A 22,506-nucleotide genomic window follows, 5' to 3' on the forward strand; every position below is an offset into this window, starting at 1 on the left:
AGCTCATCAAACTACTGCCCAGGAGTCTATCTAACATGCCAAACCTTCTCTCTGAATGGGATTAAGGATGGTCAAAATACCACTACCACGCCTGAACATACTGGAGTAACAATGCCTCCTACTCCAGAATTTAAGCAAGATGATGAACCATCCACAGAAACAGAAGCAGAACCTGACAATGGATTAGTGATAAATTGTGACCATCAGACTACGTATAGTAACGTATAGTACCAAATGATACCTGTAGTATTGAATTTAACCAATTTTACTTTACCACAGGAGCTCTGTCATGCAAAATATACGCACTTCTATATGTGAATGATAGCAAAAGCACTGCAAAATTTCAGACAGTCAATGGATGGGGTGGAACTGGAGGAAATTTGGTGGCATGAGACGGGAAAGCGTCAGGGGAAGAGAGATATAGAAACAGTAATAGGAGTTGGGAACATCAGTATGGAATCATATGGATATCACAGTATTGTGGGAAGAAAATGAGAGTTCAATTCAAAACCTTTTAAAGTGAAAAACAACAGAATGAGATCTGGGGAGGATTTAAAGTATGTTCAGGGTGCTAGAACAATAGGATAGGTGTTTAGGGAAGTGGAAGTAGCAATCAATGAAATGGAAAAATTATAAACCATCTTAATGTATCAAAGGTTCATAGTATGGCAGCTTCCTAATACAGGAGCTACAGGGAGCACTAAAGGAAATTCAATGGGAGTGGGAGATGCTAGTTCATAAAAATAAGATGCTGGAACAATGGACAAAAGTAAAACAAGTATATTGGTGCAGGGTTAGGTGCTACTCAAGAATCTATTATGCTGAGAAAAGATGCAAGCTTGATGAAACATGGATCCTTCCTATGGTACTAGCAGTGCCAGTGGCCACAGGACTAAGCGAGGCATTGAGAGTGTATAGTGTCCAGTCCATAGGTATGTTGGAACCAACCATGAGAGGGTTACATCTTAAAGGAATATGTCACTTCCTCAGATATTGGTAAGGTTGTGTGGGGGAGACTGGAAATTCCCAGATACCTCATGTTGTTCCAAGAGGCATGGCACTTGGTTATGTCATTGTGATGTACTGCATTGCTGTCATGTGGGTTCACCTTGGATGAAGAAACCTGGAATTGTACAGTACAGAGGCAATGGGGACAAGATCAAGCGAAGGTTGCAAAGGCTGGAGAAGGTAAATATTGTGTAGCCACATGGGGTCGGACACTTCCAATATGGGACACAAACATGTTATGACTGGCCAATGTTTTGCTTAGTTCCAAAAAGAGTTGCCCACATAGGGGACAAGATAATTTTTCCAGTTCCCCAGCATGAGATCCACAATATACCAGTTGATGCCCCTCTGACTGATGCTACCCTAGACACTGTGGTATAGCTAAGCAGAGTCATATCATCACTGCATTTAAATGTGCAGGCCTTAATGAGGAGACACCCAGAACATTTGTTGACCTTCAGACAAGACAGTCAAAATATTCAGAGCGATACAGATACACTGGGCAATCCTCCATGGTGGGAATTAGCATACAATATCAGGAAACATTCATGGATATTAATGACATCAATGGAGTTTGTAATTGTCAAGCCATACTAGTAGTGAAGTTAATTGCATTGATTTAGAAGGTTAGGAGCTTGGTTAGGCAGTTGGGAAAGAGAAGAGAGGTATATGAAATACAAGCATTGATGAAGCCTTAGAAAGGATTCTGTGGCTTCACGGTGGGGAGTGTTGGGGGCAAAGTAACTGATCACCACTTGCTGAGTGTTTCGCCTTCATAAGGATTTGTAAGACCCAGCTGCTGAGTAAGTGAATCACAGTCCAACACAGGCAAATCCCAGATTGGCTTACATTTTTCATATTTACTAATAAACATTTGTTTTGGCTCTAATTAGATTGGGTACTAAGGCAAAACACACCCCTCTGTCCTCACTTAGTTCTTGTATGCACCCATGGAGAATCCAGAAGCCCCCCATTGCCCTTATATATATCTCACCTCTTATCAGGGCCTCAAACCTCAGAATGAAGAGGTAAAGACCCTCCTTCAGAACTTAGATACGAGTCTTGGTCATCTGGCAGAAGTGACTGGTGAGAATCACAAACCTCTCCTCAGCCCGGGAAGAGGCCAGGGTGGCACTGTACATGCCGAGATATAAAATCAACACATTGTACAGTATTGTTTTTATATCCTACTTGAAAGCGTTCCCCATATTATCAGCATGATAAAGTAGATGAGAGAGATATGGGATTGCTATAAGTAACATGACTTTACCCAGTCAGAGCCTGTTGGGGAGGATGATGATCGAGTACAGATTTTCTCTCCAAGTCGGGCCTGGACAATCACTTGTACAGTCTGAAAGAGAAAGCCAAAAATGCTCACTGATTTCTAGAGCACTCTAGGACTCTCAGCCTGCATTGCGTGCCAATTCAGGGCAGCTGGACACCAGTTAAATGGCCTCACTTTTGGAAAAGGAATAAGCAGAGATTAGAATTTAGGATCAGTGGGGTTTGCTAATCTCCTTCCACTATAGTCACCTAAGGTGTTACTTATAACAGCAGCAGGTAAACATGTTATGGACAGAAGCATGCTTTTAAGTTGACCATGTCCCTGTAACAATAATAAGGAATCACTGAAGCCATTTCATAATCAGTGGTCGTAGCATTTGAATCAATTCTACCAAAAACTATGGAACTTCACCCTGGAGCTGGAGATACATAAAGAGGTAACCTGGGTCTATCGGTTGATGCATTTATAGCACATCCATCACTGCAGTATCTACCTACCTAAACAGGACAGGGAACTACTTAGAGTTAGGGGTTTCAATTTTTAGTTACCTGTGAACGTGTGACAAAAAGTATTTTGCTATTATAATTTTGAGTACTATATAAGAACCTAGATGGACAGAAAGAGAATATCAGGACTCAGCAGGAAATACTACTTAAGTGAACGAAGACTTAAACTTGTCCAGGCTGCTTGATGAAGTCACACCTAGTCAATTTCACAGGGGAAAGTGGCACAGAGCTAACAAGGGCATTCTGGTCCCACAATTTGGCTTTACAGCATGACAATTTTGCTGAAAAACAGCCCTTTTCTGGCAAATAAATGTTTAAAACAGAAATCTTCTATCTACGTTTACCTTCAGTTCTTCTCAGTTTGGTTATTAACAGATATACAAGCCTATAACTCTACCCATGGGGAGTTGTGGTTTAACTTCAGTATAAATGAAGGTGAATTCAGAGGAGAAGGTTCCTACCAATGTCCCAATACCAAGAAACACAAATTACCTTCAGAGCAAAAAATTTGATGAACTTGTCCAGGTCCTTCCTGTCCTGGGAGTTGAGATCGGTGTCCATTGCACATGAAAATCTGAAACATATAACAAACATGGAAATAAAACTGTCACAAACCCTTCTACTTTGATCTTGGGATTTGGAGCAGCTGCTTCAAAACTTTGGGCCACATGATAGGGTATATAAACCCCACACTGGAGAGGAAGGGGTTATGGAGCTGCTTGGGGCCCAGGTGGTCCCACCCCACTGCACTTGCAAAGTTTGCCCAGGCTGGAGGAGGAGCTTAAAAAGGGAAGTAGAGTAGCTCACTTGCAAGCAGATAGTGGAAGTGAGCTGATCCACATTCTGTGGTCTTGGGAAGCAGCACCACAGGTGCTCTTGCTGCCTGAAGCCTGGCTATGGTGGCCTGACCAAGCCTGCAAAGAGGGGATGGGAGATTCTGAAGGTCTGAAATTTTATCTTTACTCTGTGGGAAGAGAGGGGAGGTATGAAGTGATCCAGGGAGGCAGTTGTATAGCACCTCAGGGTGCAGCACTTAGCTGCCCACCCTTGGGCCTTGGATTGGAAGCTGGTGGTGGGGGTGGGCTCCCTACCAACCCCTAGAGAGGGACAACTGCAGGAGTCTATCCTTTGGTGGGGAACCTAGCTGGAGGAAGATCCTGAAGATAGTCCAGACCCTCCTATGAGACCCTGACTCAAGGGGGAAGGCCTGAATCCCTCACTTGATCCTGAAAGCCTCCCTGTTACTGGGCTCTTTATATATACTCTGAAAGGGGTAGACTTGAAAGACTGACCCTGGCTGGAGGGCTGAATCGCTGAGAGGCCAGACCATCACAGGGTGGAGCAGCAGTGGAAAAGGGGAATGCCTGGGAAGAACTCAACCTGCCACACCCCTACCCAACCACCAAGCTGCACTGGCGGTAAGTGTTCCCCTTCACAGGCTATTAGAGACCAACATAAGAACTCATAAGCATCAAAGGCCACTGCCTGCCAGAGGTCTGACATATAGGACTTGTGGGGGTTAAAATCATGTGACTAACAGATGAGGTCAATACAAAGAGAACTAGGAAGAAAAGGAATGCAAAGGAGGGTTAAAATTAGAACAGTTACAAGCCCTTTTTGATTTTTTTCAGCCAGATTACTGAAGAAAAAGCATTCCTGGTCCTATATAGAGGGTGATCAATTGTGATAGGCTAGATTTCAGATCACAGGCCACTTAAGCTGTTGAAATTCGTAGCACTGAAATAACAAACCAGGCCTGTTGGTACTAGGATCCTGGAGCCTCAAATGTCTCAGCTCCATTATTAGCAGGTACCGAAGTCATACATAATACGTAATAGCAGCTCTGCCTCTGGAGAAAATGGAGTCTGGCTACACTACCAGCCCCTTGCTTAGGCTGACACTGAACATGGCTTCCATCGCTTTATTAGTAATGGTCTCTAGGCACAGGTTTAGCTACAACTAACTGTAGGATATATTTTACCAAGTAGAGGCGAGAACCCCACGAGTCCCAAGTTTCCTTGTGTGATGGGCTGTACAAATGCCACACCAGAGAGGAAGAGGTTTAAAAACTGCTTTGGGCTTAGAACTCTGAAAAAGTGCAAAGTATGACTGCTATAAAATATACTTGCATTTCTGAAGCCTCTCTTATCCAGAAAGAGCTGATCATACAAATAATATTTATGGACCACCTTGCTAATCACTGAAATGCAGCCACTGCTGGGGTGGGAAGCATGGGCAGTTTAAGAGCACACAGCAACACTGCACAAAAATGTAGTACCAGAAGAATATTATCTGATTGAAACTACCTGGGGGGAAAGAATGTCATAACACAAATTAAAGTTTGATTAGGGCACAGAGGATAACCATCCTGCTCACACAGGAAGTGCTGTATGATCTTAATGACCAAAACTGGCCAGAACCTTCATCTTACATCTCAACTGAATAAGGACAGTAAGCATGCATTTTAGTTAGTGCTCTGCAAACACCATTTGAAAAGAGGCCACTCCAACAGTACAGTACTACACTACCCCATGTTGGGGCAGCAGGTCAGCACTGACTTAATATAAGCCTACCTTGCAATTTAGGTTGTAGTTATAGTGTGGGTAGGTATACCTGTGCAAGCTTAAAAGTAGCTAGAACAGGCAATATTAGTACTGAAGACATTGTGGCATGGACCCCAGTGTGGGCTAGGAACTTGAGTATGTACCCAGGGTCCCCAGCTGTCTTGTAATCAGGCATTAGCCCACACCGAAGCCTATGCCACATCTTCACTGCCATTGTTACCTGTGTGAACTAGATTAAAGCTAGCATGGGTATGCCTACTGCAGTACAGCTACAGACCTTACTCTGCAATGTAGAGGGAAGAGAACTGTCTACTGAATGACCAGAGAGGAAAAGGAAGGTCAGATTTGTATTCATATTGCCCCTTGAGCCTGGCACTTTTCTTATAACACTTAATGATCTCATATGAAAACAATTGGTGTAAATCCGTTAGCATTAACTAGAGAGAAGTGATCTATCCTGTCAGAAGTCACTAACTCCACTACCAGAAGAACTAGACTCCCCTATCCCCTCTGACCCAGTCAAGCTGGGCGTGGAACCCAGTCCCTGTAGTGCAAGGGAGGATGTGAAAGGAAACCTGGCATCTGAGCCAGATCCTTTCTGGTCCCTAGACATGAGACAGATATAGGAATCAATGATTACCAAAGCCATGTCCCCATTGGCAGAGCTCTCTTGTTCTGGTAGGAATTGGGAGTGTTTCAGAAACACCACAAAAAGCCCCTGGGGGAGGGAACAGGAATGCTCAGCATAACTAAAGAGTGACCTCTCTGGCCAATTAAAGAGCAGTGTAAATTGGCTCTGAGTAAGAAGTCTTTGCTCAGCAAGAAGGATGGTGACACTCAGATTATCAAGATGAGAAGCACCTTTATAAATAACCAAGAGAAAGTAGACAGATTGGTCTTGAAGGCAGAGTGAAATGAGGGGCTCTTCTGAAAGTGAGAAGTACCCCTGTCTGATAGCTCTCATAATACATAAAGAACCCCTACTGGGGAGGGAGGGAACCTTCTGACGCTAGAACGTGTGTATCATCCCTGATGTAGTGTGTGCTGCTGCTACAACAGCAGCGTGACCCTGGCCTCAGAACACGTTGTGATTTTTGACATGCAAAATTTTCCTAACGAACACAAGTGAGAGAAAGGAAATGGCAATTTTTAATACTTTATAGCTCAGCCAAATCTGAATAGAATCTCATGGGATAAAGGCACTTCTGTAGCCAGAGGGAATTTCCCCTGCCAAATATCAAAGATCTACTGGAAACAATGAGCTTCTAGAAAAAGGTCCCAATAATCCTTTGTAATAGAAAGTGCTGGGTAACCTAACACAGGAATCACTACCAACTCCCCTTTATTACATGGGTGTTTGAAAACTGAATGTTAATCTGTTTATTCTGTTGTTTTCCTAACCTGAGACTCAGTCTCAAATATCATCTTCTGAGGATGGTTAAGAGCAAAGTAAAGACCAATTCCTTTGCTCAGATTGGGTTGAGGTGTAGTGTCATTGTTACCTGTGAAAGGACAGAACTGACAGTTATATATGGAACCTGCTAAACCCAGCTGCCAACAATAGTAACACTGTGTGTGGGTCACCACTTCACTGTGTGATCATCCCAAAATCTAGCCACTATATAAAGTCAGGCCATGTCTACACAGAGAAAGAACCTAAACAGATATGATTATTCGGCCTGTATAGACACTCTTATTCCAGTAGAAGAGGGTCTTTTTTGGTTTAGCTTGGGAAGTGTTTTAAGCTAAACTGAAAACAAACAAACAAAAATCCCCCCATATACTGGAATAAGTGTCCACATAGGATTTATGCCAGTATAACTAGAACGATATAGCTGGTAAAACTTTCTGTAAACAAAGCTGTAAGACCCAGCAACACAGCATCTATATGGTATGCAGATATGTTATCCATGAATGTGTGATCATGTTTGGTCACTCAACTTCTTTTCAGTGCTCTATTAACTGAAAAGGGAGAGCAGGTCTCTGAATTGTTCTTAGTAGTGAATCAGGAGCTGCACTGACCTGCAGGGCCAGGGATTCATGGCTCAGAGCTGGCTGAATTGGAGCCTCTTAAAATATTCAGATTTTCAGATATAAAGTCCAACTGTGCTCTAAACTTTCCTGCAAACTCTTCACTTTATTTTTCCAGTGACAAACTTCTTTAAAACAAACTCATTTGTGCAACTTGCACTTAGATTATGCCCCACAGCAAATAGCTTCTCACAATAATAATTTATGTCTATCTAGCTCCCCACATCTAATCTAATTCAGCTCCCTTGACTTCTGCTACTTTTTAGTTCATCCTGCCTGAGGGATGTAAGGGGCTCTAGTAATAAAAACTGCCATATGCCTTCACGACACCATGTAAATAAAGCACTTCCTTGTTTTTACTATTTTGCAGTTATTAGTTTCAAAAAGGATACTATCAAATTCCCGATAGCCTCTTGCTCCAGCAGATGCCCCTTTTCATCTACCTTAATAAGCAGTAAAACCTCACAGAAAGAATCCTAATTAAGATTCCAAGTTAGTCGCAGTGTGTGTGTGTGTGTCACTCACAAAACACTTGAAAAGCCATTCCTCCTTTACTTACTTGCCAAGTACTGAGTGCAGGATCCTGTTCTCTTGGCAACAGTTGATGTCACCAGCACCTAAAGTGGAGCAAGGAGCATAGGACAATGCTCCATGTTAGGAGATTATAACTTCAGGGGAAACACTGATCCCAGAACTTGGGTCCTGGCAAGTCTAAAGCATGTCATTTGATGATTAGCATGTCTCCACATATGAATGGGAGCACCTGACCATTAGCTCATGCCTGCTGAGGCTTTGTTATAAGATGAGTAACTCTGTTTCATTTCTAAAATGAATTTCCCTGCTGGTAAAAAGTGCCAGAGAGACAGTGCTAGAGACTGAAGTCATCTGTTTAGTCACAGAAGTTATCTTACTTCCTCACACTGGCTACCACCAAAGTGCCTAACCGGACCTGAAGGGAACCCCTCTAAAAGTGGAAAGGAAGGCTGGCTCCACCATGCCCTTTCAGTTCTTAACCCCTTTCATTCAAATGCCCACAAGGCTTCCCAGTTAAGTGCCTATCATGATAGGTTTTGCAATAGGGTCAGCTATTGTGCTAGGAGTGAGACCACCAATTAACTTCACTCAGGCTACTGAACAGCCAACCGATAGTAGTACCTTTTGGTACTACTGACCTGAGCCACACTTAAACCAGAGACCTACAAGTGAAAGGTTCCAGATTCGATTACAAATCCCCAAAGCCAGGTTGTCCCCTGCCAATCAAGTACCTTAGGCCAGGACTACACTATAGACTTATATCGGTGTAACTACATTGCTCAGGGGTGTGAAAAATCCACACCTCTGAGCGATGTAGTTATACCGACCTAACCCCTGGTGTAGACAGCGATATGTCGGCGGCAGAACTTCTCACGGAGGTGGATTAACTACACTGACAGGAGAAGCTCTGCCGTCGGCATAGGAGTAACTTCACTTAAGTGCTAGATTGGTCCAGCTGCACCAATGCAGCATTTTAAGTGTATATCTGCCCTTACTGTCTTTTAACCCAATATGAGCAGCAATGATATAACTAGTGTTTATACCATATGCTTTTACCTGTGAATGGCTTGTCTGCCCCTCCTTCCAATATCCATGTTCATGCAGTTGTGGTAATTCAAGTCTTTTTCTCCTTGCCTCCAAACAATGGATGTCAAAAGCAGGTGTTCAAAGGACAAGCTCCACGCCCTGCTTCTCTAGCTAAAGCCATGCCCTTTCTAATGAGGGCACTAATGAGATGGGTAGAGTTAAAACAATATTAGGACCTACCCAATAGTTTGGCATCTAAACACTTTTTCATATATATGTCAGAGTTGCCTAAACTCTGTTCGACCAAGAGCCATGCTGGCAACCTGACAAGAGCCTGACTGCTGCACCCAATGTTTGTGATGGAACAGACTGCAGCAGCCTTCCCACGGAAACTATACAGTAAGTCCCAGCATACCATGCTATATTTTGATTTGAGCAGCCTGGTTGCATGCTGATACCTGTAGTCTGTGTGTAAGGTGGCTGCACGTTAATGTAGAAGGGGTGACCACAGGGAGCACTGTTGAACTGCATGGGTAACATTTTGCAGAATAAAGTCTCATTTATGGTTGAGGTTCATATAAAGAAAGTAAACAGAAAAGGAGTTTTAAAGCCTGGTGTATAATGAGAATTACTATAGCTGAATGGGTAAGAAATAAAAGGTAGGTAGGCAGGCCTCTTTACAAACTTTTGCACTCTTAGCCTGCACTGCCCTACAACTGGAACTCAGTTCAGCTCTCCAGCATTTACACTTGCAATACCCACTATTCAAGTTTGTTACACTATGTGACTAGTTGACATCTTAAAGGCATACAGAAGAGGCAAGGGTTACCACTGCAGAAATGGAGCCCTGAACAGGAATGGAGCCCAGGTAAAAGGCCTGAACTATTATATATAGACCTGCCCCAATAAGTTGATCTCCCAGACCTCTGAGCATATGTCTACACCAGGGGTGGGCAAACTACGGCCCAGGGGACCGTCCTGCCTGGCCCCTCCCCTGCTGTCCCCCCTCGCCTGCAGCCTCAGCTCGCTCGCTCCACCGCCGGCGCAATGCTCTGGGTGGTGGGGCTGTGAGCTCCTGGGGCAGCGCAGCTGCAGAGCCCGGCCTGAGCCGGTGCTCTGTGCTGCGTGGTGGCGGCAGCAGTGAGGCCCAGCTCCAGCCAGGCCACGTGACTGTAGCAGCACCAGCCACCGGTGCTCCAGGCAGCACGGTAAGGGAGCAGGGGGGGTTGGATAGAGGGCAGGGGAGTTCGGGATGGTGGTCAGGGGGAGGGGGTATGGATGATGGTGGGGGGGGGAACAGGGGGTTGAATGGGGGCAGGAGTCCCAGGGGGCAGTCAGGAAGGAGGGGGGTTGGATGGGGTGGCAGGGGACAGTCAGGGGAAGGGGTTCCGGAGGCAGTCATGGGACAGGGAGAAGGGGTGGTTGGATGGGGTCCCAGACGGACCGTCAGGGAACAGGGGGGGTTGGATGGGGCAGGAGTCCCGGGGGGGGGGGCAGATAGAAGGTGGGGGCCCGGGCCACGACCCCCTCCCCTAACTGGCACAATTTACGAAACCCGATGGGGCCCTCAGGCCAAAAAGTTTGCCCACCCACCTGCTCTACACTGAATTAAACTTCCTCAGCTGGCCCATATCATCTGACTCAGGATCACCCTGCTAAGGGGCTGTTTGACTGCAGTGTCAACATTCAGGCTCTGGCAAGTTAATCATTCAAGTAAACAAAAAGCATCTGACAGTTTCTCCACCTTTCCATAAATCTGTTCAGCTGCCACTGAGTTAACAAATTTACCAAAAACGTCAATGTGTGACCAAGCATAAGTTTCACCCCAAACAGCACACATTTTAAGCATGTTAATAAGCAACTGAAAAGAGATTTAAGAATGGAAGTGCTATCTCATACCACAACTATAGTGTTGCTGTCTCAAGGCTAGACTATTGATTTAAATCAGTTAGGGCTTTATGCTAAAATCTTTATGTTCTGAAGTCTTTTCATCACTTTAAATTGTAAGTACATAAAGATGTATCTGCAAAATCATTTTCAACACATGAAGACTCACTTATAACACTATGTAATAAAGAAAATTCTGAATCAAAATCTTCATGAGCTGAAGGAGACCTTGTTCTCCCTCCATCCCCATCCAAGAGTTAGTCTGAGGTCCCACACCAGGATCCCTGCTGCAGTACATGGAATGCCAAGCTCAGAATGGACAGACACCCCAGTCAGAAATGCCACACAGACTGGGTGCAGTGGGAGTGTGGGCCACGGGGTCTACCTTTTGTACTTTCTTCCATTCACACCATACCTGCAGGGAGGAGGCAGAGGTGATTGCTCTGGGTCTCATGCCGGGGGACCGGGGCTGGCTGAGCCTAGTCTCTCTGCATGGCCAAACCCATCTAGACCTCAGGGATCTTCACTGGTCTTCTTGTTGGGCCAGGGGACTAGGTGGTATCTCAGTTTTAGGATCTCCTCAATTCTCAGCCAGTGGAATCTTCTGAGCTGGCAGGGTTTGGTCCCAGTCTCGATGCCCAGCACAAGGTCTCTCCTCAGGGTCCAGCTCTAGGTACGGGGCTCCAGAAGTCTCCTCGCAGCCGGACCCGTGAAATCTTCGTCCCGATCTCACTGCAGAGCTCCTGTGCCCAGCAGGGCCCCCTCAGCGCGGGTGCTCTCACTGCCAGTGAGCAGAGCCAGCCTCGGTGCCCGGCCCGGGGAGGGGCTCAATCCGGGGGGCTCTTGGTCCCAGCTCCCGGCACGAGAGGGGCTGCCTCGGCCTTTTAGCGCCGGGAGCGCTGGTGCCTGGGGGCCGATACCTGCCCAGCGAGGGGTCCCGGCTCTAGGCCCCAGCCGTGCCCAGGGGAACTCGGGCCCTGCTGCGGGGCTCTACACGCCCAAGGGTCTGGGGGATCTCAGTGCCCTGGGGCCTCACTGTCCAGGCCCGGGATCCCCAGTGTCCGCGCCCCGGGCTGGGGGGTGTCCTGGTCTCCTAGGGCCCCGGGCTCCCCCTCGCCGCAGCCGCCGCCATCGCCGCTGTTTGTTTTCATCCGCTCCGGCCGGGGGAGGGGCGCAGCCTGCGCATCCGCCGCGGCACTTTCCGCACGAAGCCGGGACAGCCCCTCCCCGCTCCCGACTGGGCTGGGGCGCTGCGGCCGGTGCTGGTAGGTGTGGGGGGCGCGGCCTGGGAGGATCCGGGTCGGGAGTGAGCGGAGCCCGGCTTCGTGGGGAATCTGCTGCTGGGAACGGGCAGCCCCTGCGCTGTGCGGGGCGGCGGGACTCGCGGGAGAGGATCCGGGCACGGGCTCCGCGCGCCTGACAGAGCCGGGCGGGGGGACACCGCCCCCTGCAGCGCGGGGTAAATCCCGGGCCGGGCCGGGCCGGGGGAGGGTGGCAGAGCTTGGGGGGTCCGCCCCCTACTCTTAGCCCGGCTGAGGCGGGTCCTTCCCCCACTAACAATCCCCAGGTCCTCCCCATCTCCCCCGGCCCCCCTCCAGCTCTCCCCATCTCCCCGGCCCCTCTCCCTGCCCTCGCCACCTACCCCGCCCCCCTCCGGCTCTCCCCTCTCCTCCCCATCTCCCCGGCCCTCTCCCTGCCCTCCCCATCTACCCCGCCCCCCTTCCGGCTCTCCCCTCTCCTCCGGCCCTCCTCCGGCTCTCCCCGTATATCCCACCCCCCTTCCGGCTCTCCCCTCCCCTCCTACTCCTCATCCCCCAGCCCTCCCCATCTACCCCACCTCCCCCTTCCGGCTCACCCCTCCGCTCCCCTCCCCATCTCTCCCTGCCCTCCCCACCTACCCCGCCCCCCTTCCGGCTCCCCCCTCCCCTCCCCATCTCCCCCGGCCCTCTCCCTGCCCTCCCCATCTCCCCTGCCTTCCCTCCGGCCCTCCCCATCTCCCCCTTCATCCCCCTGCCCTCCCCATCTCCCCCTTCACCCCCTGGCCCTCTCTCTGCCCTCCCCATTTACCTCCTCATTCACCAGCCCTCTGTATTTTATCCATCCACCAATCTGCTGGTAACATGAGGGGCCTCTGGAGGCAGCTGTTAGAGGATTAACTACACCACAAGGGCATCCATATCAGGGGACCTGGTTCTACCACATTAGTTTCCTAACTGTTAAAACCACAGTTTTGTCTTCTAACATAGATGGGACCCTATCCATGGCACTGAACTGTGTCATGCTCTTGGACAGAGTTAAACTGTAGCATGTTTTGGAAACATGGTTAAAATCAATTAGGTTCCAGCTACACTAAAAGACAGTCATGTTTTACACTAACATGGATATTATTATAGTTGATCCCTGAGTGGAATCTGCTCACTTCCTCCTCCCACCCAAAGGAAGGAGCCTTAGCTATTTCACATTTAATTTGTGTATTCATGACCATATTGAGAACACATCTGGTAAAGTAAAAATGAATTCATGCTTCAGGAGATTAAAGCAATCACTAACTGACTAAAGCCAGGAAGAAACTTCCTTAGTGGGCACGGTAGTGTTTAGTTCTCCATTATGGGAGGCTTAACATAGTTCTCTGAACCATCTGAAACTGGCCAGATAGGATAGCAGACTAGATGGACTATTGGTCTGAGTGGGTCTGGCAATTCCCATGTTCCAAGATGGGGAGGGGAAAGGAGAAAACTATCTCCTGTCCTTTGCCCCATTAACAGTGGAGCATGGACTCTTTCTGTTGCTTCTGCTGCTTCTGCATGCAGTAAGTCCACAGGAGTGTGTATGGTGCACTGGATTTCTCATCTGCCTCAGCACTTCCAGAGGACCTTTAACTTTCATGTTGGTCTCTGGCTAGTGGGTATGTTTTAAAGCCGGGGGTATATATGATAGAATATCAACTACATTTGCCATTGGTCTCTTTGGAAATCCTGGTGCTATCCAACAGTGAAGTTCATCTTGCTGCCCATGTGTCATATACATACATCTATTTGCATATATCTAGTATTTAATGTTCCCACTGTAGGCTGTAGCTTCTGATGTGATCTGGCATAGTCAAAGGGGACTCCCACACACACCCATAGTATCACACTCTGAGACTTGTGACTTTGAATTTGAAGGGCAGGTTTTATTTCTCCCAAGTTTCTGGTGATAGCAGCTCTTGGATTTTGTTGTTCTAATAATCCACATAAACTGCATGCCTCATACAGCCAGTTTAGGTTATGCACAAGTAAATTAGCTCAGAAAGAAACAACAAACTCATCCAACTTGCGTAACCAGTTCAGTGACAGAGCAGAAATAAGGTAGTTGCCTGTTGATTATGTAGTTTCAGATTGCTAGTCTGAATATGGCCTAAACTGGTAGTGACTGAAAATTGTACTATGTATGTGAGATTAGTTTGTTGTGATTTTAACAACTTTCCACTAAGAATTTGACAGCAACTACTGCCATTACTTGCCCCATTTTTGGCATTTGCAGCAGAAGACCCAAAGAGATTGAACTCCCTTCTCATTCCTGCAGAAAGTCCCTTTTGTTAAGGGTTGAGACACTGATGGGTCTGTAGGGAAGCTCACACAGCTGTTGCGCACATACTGTGGACTGACTGCTTCAATTTCCTGGGCGTCTTTCATCTGCCACTAAAATTGACCCCAACGTTAAAAAAAACCCAACATTTTTTATTTTTGAAAAACAAAGAGATTATCTTTACTAATTTCTCTGAGGTGTGTGTTTCTTACTCTGCTGTTATGTAAACTGTGTAGAATGAAGAGGGCAATAGGGCTGAAAGGCTGAACTTCTTTAACTGAGTTCTGAGTCTCCATCCAATTCACTTCAATGCAGGTGACAGCACTGGGAAAAGATCTGCAGCAAGAACTGCTCCAAGAACTCACCCAGGCTTTGGCTATGGCTGTTCCTATTGCGATTCTTGATTGTGACCTCTTGCTCTATGGCCGAGGACACCGGACGCTAGATCGCTTCAAGCTGGAGGATGTCACCGATGAGTACCTGGTGTCCATGTATGGCTTCCCCCGACAATTCATTTACTATCTAGTGGATCTGCTGGGAGCCAGCCTCTCTCGCCCTACACAGCGGTCCAGAGCCATCAGTCCAGAGACACAGATTCTTGCAGCATTAGGTTTCTACACTTCTGGCTCCTTCCAGACTCGCATGGGGGATGCCATTGGCATCAGCCAGGCCTCTATGAGCCGCTGTGTTGCCAATGTCACTGAAGCACTGGTGGAGAGAGCCTCACAATTCATTCATTTTCCAGAGGATGAAGCCTCTGTGCAGAGTCTGAAGGATGACTTCTATGGGCTGGCAGGGATGCCTGGAGTGCTAGGGGTGATTGACTGCACCCACGTGACAATCAAAGCACCCAATGCTGAGGACCTATCCTATGTGAATCGAAAGGGTCTGCATTCTTTAAACTGCCTAATGGTGTGTGATGCTAGAGGAGCACTGCTGAGTGCAGAGACGCACTGGCCAGGCAGCCTGCTGGACTGCACTGTGCTGCAGCAGGCAGCTCTTAATAGCCAATTTGAAACTGGATTGCACAAAGATGGCTGGCTACTTGGTAAGTTAATTCCAGTTGTTGTCTCCTCTAAGAGTCTGTTGCACTTTGGCTGCTTTTTGATTGACTCAAAGGCAGCAAAACAGACTCCTGGCATGAAAATCCCTGACATATTTGCTTTTTTAATACAACCAAATTGGCTTCATATAGGTCATTCTTGGTCCCACTGGCAAATAAGACATTAATTATTTCTAACTTGTCTTACAAAATCTATATAAATGCACATCTACCCAAATGTAAATACCAGATAAAAGTGATTTGGGATCATGTTCCATGGAAAATGTATGTGAGGGAGGGTTTAAAATGTGGTTCTACTCAGACAGTAACTTTGTAAAAATGTCCCCCGGGGTTCCATTGTTATCACCTCTCTGACTCTAAACCAACTGACAGTTTACAAATGAAAATACTTTTTCTAACTGCAGTCATGCAACCTCATCCTGGGATCTGAGAGTCAAGGTGGGTTCTTCTTGGCTCACGTAGTACTGGAAGAGCAGTGATTTCCTGCTCTGCGTTTCATACAGTATGATTACTGAGGTTATATACATCCACTCTTCTGCTTTGTCCTTGTTCTCATTACCCTCTTTTTTCTAGACTGAATTGCACAAACCCTGTATTCTACACTTGGGCCTGGTCCAAATGTCTGAATTTCATTGCCTATGTGTATTAATTGGACTCTCCTAAAACTCCCTTCCCACACTTTTACAGAATTTAGTCTTGTGAAATGGAATATTTTGTTTTTTCTCCTTGTTGGTCTCATTTGCAAATCTAATTAAATTCTTGTCACTCTTACCTGGATTCTCCCATATTCTGTGTTGATAGTCAATTAAGTCAGTCTGTACCTATGGTGCAAGGAAACTGGCTACAAACAGGTGCCCAAATTTAGTTTCCCCCGGTTGAGGATAAAGAGCAGAAATCTTTGCTGTTTCTACTGGTTTGTGAGCTCTCTCATTTTTTCCTTTGATAGGTGACAGCTCCTTTTTTCTCCGCACATGGCTGATGACCCCTCTGCATATCCCTGAGACCACCGCAGAATACCGTTATAACATGGCACATTCTGCCACTCACAGTGTCATTGAGCAGACATTCAGGACCATTCGATCCCGGTTCCGTTGCCTGGATGGATCCAAAGGCACCCTGCAGTATTCTCCAGAGAAGTCCAGCCACATCATTCTGGCCTGCTGTGTGCTCCATAACATCTCTCTTGAACATGGGCTAGATGTGTGGTCTTCCCCAGCAACAGGACAGATGGAGCAACCAGAGGAGGAATACGAGCAAATGGAATCGCTGGACTCTGAAGCCTGTCGTATCCGCCGCGAGCTTTTGCTTACTCATTTTAGCTAATAAAGCGAGGGATGGAGACCTTTACAGATGTATTTGAGGAAAATATGGGAGCAAATACACTCTCACATTCATTTAAGTTAGTAAAGAGAAAAACTAAGATAGGCATGGGAGCTGGGGAAGAAAGGGAAACACTTGTAACAAATTCACTCTGTTTTAGGGGATATTTTACATCTGCCAGACTCTTGATTCCTTTGTAAATGTTGTTTTGAGCCCTGAATTCTCAATACCTAATGTGTGCAGACCCCACCTTGTCTAGAGGACAGTTAGGCAGGGACAATAATGTGGGATCGTTTCCCAATAAAATCACTTCCAATCGTCTGACATTTTTGAAAAGTCTGTCAATATTATAAAAAATAACACAAGAATTACAAATCTGTCACTTTGTGAGTATTACAGTGGCCTGTAGCATCCATCATAAATCAGTTTCAAAATTTTTTTTCAAACCCTTTTAAGGTAAATTTCCAGTTGGGCACCTACCCAGCCTCTGCTTGTGCATATGCAAAAGTACATATGCACTTACATGTGTCTGCAATTTACAGATGCAAACACTTGCTAAATATCCTTGCTAAATACCTGTGCACATCTTTTCATTATTCTGACACCAGTGCACACACAAGTGCTAAAATTTGTATTCACAAAACCCATTGGTCCCAGATTTTTTAAGGGCATATGAAGGTGTTTGCAAAAGGGAGAAGTTAGGCCATAACTGGCTGCATCAGCTACTCGGTGTGTCTAAGTCTTGTTCCCACTGGACAGACACTAGCATTATCACAGTTGCCTATGGCAAGGCCTCCTTGTTGGTTGTCCTAGCAGAGATTGACTGGGCCACATAAATTGCATTTCCTTTCACCGCAAGAGGTGGTCTGTGTAAATCAGGATTGAGGCATGGGATGGGAAGATTACTCTTCGTTATCCAAGGAGTATATGTCTTGTAGATAAACAGAGGACTTCAATTTATAGGACTTTCATGGCACATGGTATTTTTTAAAAAGCTGTTGAAGTTTCAAGTGTCCCAACAGGGTTCTTTCTTTCCATCGGATTAATGCAAGTGTAAATTCTTTTCCAAGAGGTTTGTTGAACACCAGTGTGACCACAGTCTTGGGAAGCTTATTTCTGGGAGAGGTTCTATCTTTTAGCAGGGTCATGACTTCAGTTTCATTTATGGAATGTTCTAATGGAATTTGGTGACTCCTGCAAAGATTTTGACACTTACAATGGTAGCATAGACATCTGTCATGTCAGAGCTCAGAATTCTTAGTTTGTAGGGGAAATGAGACTAGCTTGTGACCTGCAGCTTTGAAGATGGGAAAGTAGAGGAAATTGACTGCTTGGTGCTGGTTGTGGCCTGGAATTAGACATTGCCAGAATATGCCTGCCACTTTGCACTGACTGTCAATATTTAGTATCACGTGCATGATAAATAGTGTGCTTTAGCAGGGATAAAACAAGACTCACCAGAGCCCTTCGTTAGAACTGTTAAAACTTTACAATTATCTAATGCATATAATTATCTGGCTCACATATTTTGTTTTTTCCTTTGTTTTTATTTCTCATAAAGTCTGGCTTCAGAACTCCAGTTGCTCAGTTTGTGTAGAGAACTCTCCTCTTTCTACTATGCAGATGCCTGAACTTTCCTAACAAGAGAACCAAAGTAACTGTTTTCTTATAATTGTTTGTAAAATATTCTTAGAAGCTTAAAAATAATTGTAATACAGTAACAATAGGAGGAAGATGCTATTATGATGATGGATGTCTGTCTCCCATCACCATACTATCTTATCAATTATGCTAATATATGCCACTATAATCCAAATAAAGGTAAGAACTGATTAGGAATCGGAGATGTCACGGTCAGATGAGTCTCAGACATGTTCAGGTGTGACAAATTGTTATTTAATAAGGAGATGAGGATCCTCAAACATATTCTCTAACTCTTATGACATGCCTGTGATACAGGTCTTTACAGCAGCCCCTGCTGAGACCATAGTGAAATTGTGGGGGATGGAATGTATTCTGCACTGGGTTTTATTGCCTGCAGCTACAATCCACTTTGATGGATCTGAGTTAGAGGCTATGGAAGTCAATGCCAATGCCCATTGTGGCTAGGGAAAATGAAAAGTTTTTATATTTACCCATTAGACCATTGCTTTCTATTAGGAGACATGTCCTGGTGAGCTGCCTTCTAGTTCCAAGATGCTGGATCTCTCTACCTTAACATATTATTAACTGGCTTTGAGTTTTCTCTTCAAAATATTTCTTTAAAGAATCTCTGATTGCATCCCCTCTCCTCCACTCTACTAGTGATGCTAGTCTTGATGCCCGCTTCATCTTCTACTCTTATTCTAGTCTTTGAGTCTTTTCCAAACTGATCCATATGCTTGGAAAGTCTTCCTCAGCCCAGTTTGACAAACTACTTTCCTTCCTGTGTTCAAGTCCCTCTTCAGACACACTTCCTCCACAGATGAGTTAAGATTGAAAAAAAATCCCTATTATTGCCTCCTCTGCTCTGGGCTCCCCAATGCATGTTGACTTCTCTGTTTTTGTCCTATAGACCGACTCCTCTTCAGAGCTGACATTTGTGTTTTATAGAGCACCAAACACATCGTCAGTCCTTAATAAATAATATATAATTAATAATAAAGTTCTTTTGCTTCTCTTTTTAGTTGAATTAATACCTATTTTTAATTAACTCTTCTATTATACTGTCTTTAGCTGCACTTTAATCTTTCTGTTTCTTTCTGTTAGCCTATTTCTTTCATCACTTTTTTTCCTTTCCATATCAATCTTTAGGCCACCAGGGTAAAACAGGGAAGTCTGGAAAACATGCCTGATAGTGAGAGATTTAAGAAGTTCTATTTATTTAGTTTATCCAAGAGAAGGTATGAGCAGATGTCTGATAGTAATTCTGTAATCTAACAGACAAAGGCCTAATGAGATCCAATGACAAAGCTGAAGCTAAATCAAGTCAGACTAAAAACGAGGTACACATTTTGAATTGAAAGTAATTAACCATTAGAACAACTTACCTACGGATGTGGTAGATTCTCTTTCACTTGAAGTCTTTAAATCTAGACTAGGTATCTTTCTAAAATATATGCTATAGGGCAAACAAAAGTCATGGACTTGACGCTGGAATTACTGGGTGAGGTTGTTACTGTCTCCTCAAAATAGATGATCATAATGGTCTGTCCTGGCCTTAACATCTACGAACGTAAGGTAGATCAGTTGCCAGTAGATCCATGGAGCTCTAGGTTCCTGATGGATGTCATCTTGGAGTTATGTTCCTCTCAGTGCTGAAAGAAGAGGGTATCATCCCATTTCTATCGTAGCACCACCTTAAGGGAGCTTTATTCAGCCACAGGAATGTTCTGGGATACTCATGTCTCCTTGGACAGTTTGTCTTACCCTGATTCTCAGATGCTTCTGAAGTTGCAATGATCTAGTTTGTGACATTCTACCTGGATGATATAACATCCACTACAGTGTCACCCACTCTAGAGACTGTAGTTGCAGGTGAGGGCACCCGGACACAGAAGCCAAAAAACAGATTATCTGGGTAAAAATCAGGCGGGTGGCTGCAGGTGGGGGAGAAGGCAGCAGAAAACAAAACTCTTAAGAAACCAAATTCCTGTTTATAGATCAATATCCTTAGTGATAAAGAGTGAAAGTGAGAAATTCCAAAAACAGGATCCTGTCCTGGAAGGTCATTAAGAAAGAAAATTTCTAAGAGGTACGAGCAATAGCACTTTTTATAGACAGTATGGCTGGATAAGTTGCCCCAAGCAGCAGAAATAACGACAACAAAGGATTGGAGGTTATAGAGAGGTTTGATGGATATGATCTGTCTTTGGGGGTGGGGATGTTTACTGCGAAATTTCATGGATCTGAATTGCTATGTGGTGGAGAATTATTAAGATGTTTGAACAGAATCACTGGGAATGGGGAAGTTTGGTAAATCTGAATAGTCAGAAGGGGTGATAGGAAAATTGGATAGATCTGAATCTCTGGGGTGTGGTAATAAAGTGATTGGCTGGATCTGAATTGCTGGGTGATTTAAAGGGCGGCTAGATGGATCTGAATATTGGTTGTGAGGGGAGACATAATAGGAGGTTGGATAGGTCTTATTAATCTGTGTTATTGCTTTAATGATTATGCTTTATGCAGACCATTCAGCAAAAACACATTGTAAATAAGCACATGTATATAGAGTGCAATGGGCATACAAGACAATGATCCACCACATAGGAACCATACTGCCAGAAATAATAAAACAAATAGCAGTGTGATTTATTACAGTATTTTGTAGGAACCCTAGACAAGGATCAGGTTGCTATTGTACAAGGCACTATACAGACAAAGGAGACAGTCACTGTCCCAGGGAGTTTACAATCCAGGGTCCCAGCTCTGCAATGGCCTATGCACGTGTAACTTTATGCGAGTGATCCCACTGATGTACAGGAAACTAGTCTCATGCATAGTTGTGCACATGCTTAAAGGATTAGGCGGTGACTTTACAAATTTTGACAGGAAATGTTTCCTGTGCATAATGGTATATGGGAGAAAGTGTGGAGATATCTGAGAAAGTCCCATTCAGTGAGGCAAATACTTGACTGTATCTGCGAGCTGAGAAGAGGGAGAGAGTGGTGGGCTTGTCCCTCCCGAGCCTCACGGAATGTCATCAGCACTTTGAATTGCACCCAGAAGCAACTGGGAGGCCAGTACCTGGCTCCACATACTGTGGGTAATGGTCCTTTGCCACCCCACTCCCTTGCATGGACTTCAGGGCGTGTGGCCAAGCTGAGCATGTTGGGTACTGCCTGGACCCTGGGGACTAGCAACGATTCCTGCAGGGCTCAGGGCAGACACAGCCTCTGGCACAACCTGGCGTCTCTGCCCTGGCCCAGGCTTAAGTTTGCAACACACGCCAATAGCTACCACCACCCGCGACGTGGACCTCGTCCTCCGCCCACTCTCATCTCTGAACTCCATTACTTTATCCTGTCCCAAGCCGGGCTCCCTTGGGTTTTCCTGTTTAAAACTCCGGAGAATCGCTCGACGCTCGGCTAGTAAAGCCTGGCACGGCTCTAGATTCGGCTGCTAGGGCCTGGTTCAGCTCTTGGCTCTGTTGCTCGGCTGTTAGGGCCTGGCTCGCTTACTTGGCGCTCATCTACCCGCCCTGGCCGAGGTCCTCGGAGCGGCGGCGGCGGCAGTAGGAGCAGGAGCAGATCGAGCAGCTCGGGCTACTTCCCCGAGGCCAGGCCCCGCCGCGCCCGGGACCCCCAGCTCCGCCGCGACCTCGCCCCACCCCCTCGGGCTACGCGGCGAGCCAGGCCCAGGCCCTTCCTGCAGCAGGTAGGCTCCGGGCCTAGGCGCTCGGCCCGGCCTGGCTGAGCACGGCCCGTGCCCCTCCCGAGGCCGGCCTGGCCGCTCCGCAGCCACCGGCTGGCACCGGACAGGGGGGCGGAGGCGGGGGTGTCGGGGCTGGGAGGCCACCAGAGGGTCCCGGGCCTCCAGGTGCTGGGGTGAAGCGGGGCAGGGGGCGGTATGGGGAGGGTGTCCCCGAGCTGGGCTCCGGGGAGGTGATAACTTGGTTTCTGGGTGTCCCGCGGCGCGGAGTCTCCCTAGGACAGGTGCAGCACTGGGTTTCCTGCTGCCCCGGAGAACAGGCTGCCTGGCGCCCTCCGCTTGCCCGCCCTGGGCACAGGCCCGGAA

The 22,506-nt window shown here is 46.3% G+C and overlaps 2 protein-coding genes across 2 annotated transcripts in view; one reads left to right on the top strand and one right to left on the bottom strand.

Annotated features, from left to right (window-relative positions):
- The window catches only part of ATG13 (autophagy related 13), a 47,461-nt gene extending 35,868 nt beyond the window's left edge, over positions 1–11,593 (bottom strand). Inside the window, exons 1-3 of the mRNA XM_065402917.1 lie at positions 11,257–11,593; positions 3,292–3,373; positions 2,279–2,359 (exon numbers count right to left, since the gene is read on the bottom strand). Of these exons, the coding sequence (XP_065258989.1) occupies positions 2,279–2,359; positions 3,292–3,360 (150 nt within the window). The 5' untranslated portion in view covers positions 3,361–3,373; positions 11,257–11,593. The remainder of the gene's footprint in view (positions 1–2,278; positions 2,360–3,291; positions 3,374–11,256) is intronic.
- A 466-nt stretch (positions 11,594–12,059) lies between these two features.
- On the top strand, positions 12,060–17,156 carry HARBI1 (harbinger transposase derived 1). Its single transcript, XM_065404036.1, has 3 exons — positions 12,060–12,106; positions 14,724–15,456; positions 16,418–17,156. Exons 2-3 carry the CDS (start codon positions 14,787–14,789, stop codon positions 16,792–16,794), a joined length of 1,047 nt encoding a protein of 348 aa, XP_065260108.1. The 5' UTR covers positions 12,060–12,106; positions 14,724–14,786; the 3' UTR covers positions 16,795–17,156.
- The last annotated feature ends 5,350 nt before the right edge of the window (positions 17,157–22,506 follow it).

This window comes from Emys orbicularis, chromosome 4, assembly GCF_028017835.1.
Source record: "Emys orbicularis isolate rEmyOrb1 chromosome 4, rEmyOrb1.hap1, whole genome shotgun sequence".
Taxonomy (NCBI): domain Eukaryota; kingdom Metazoa; phylum Chordata; order Testudines; family Emydidae; genus Emys; species Emys orbicularis.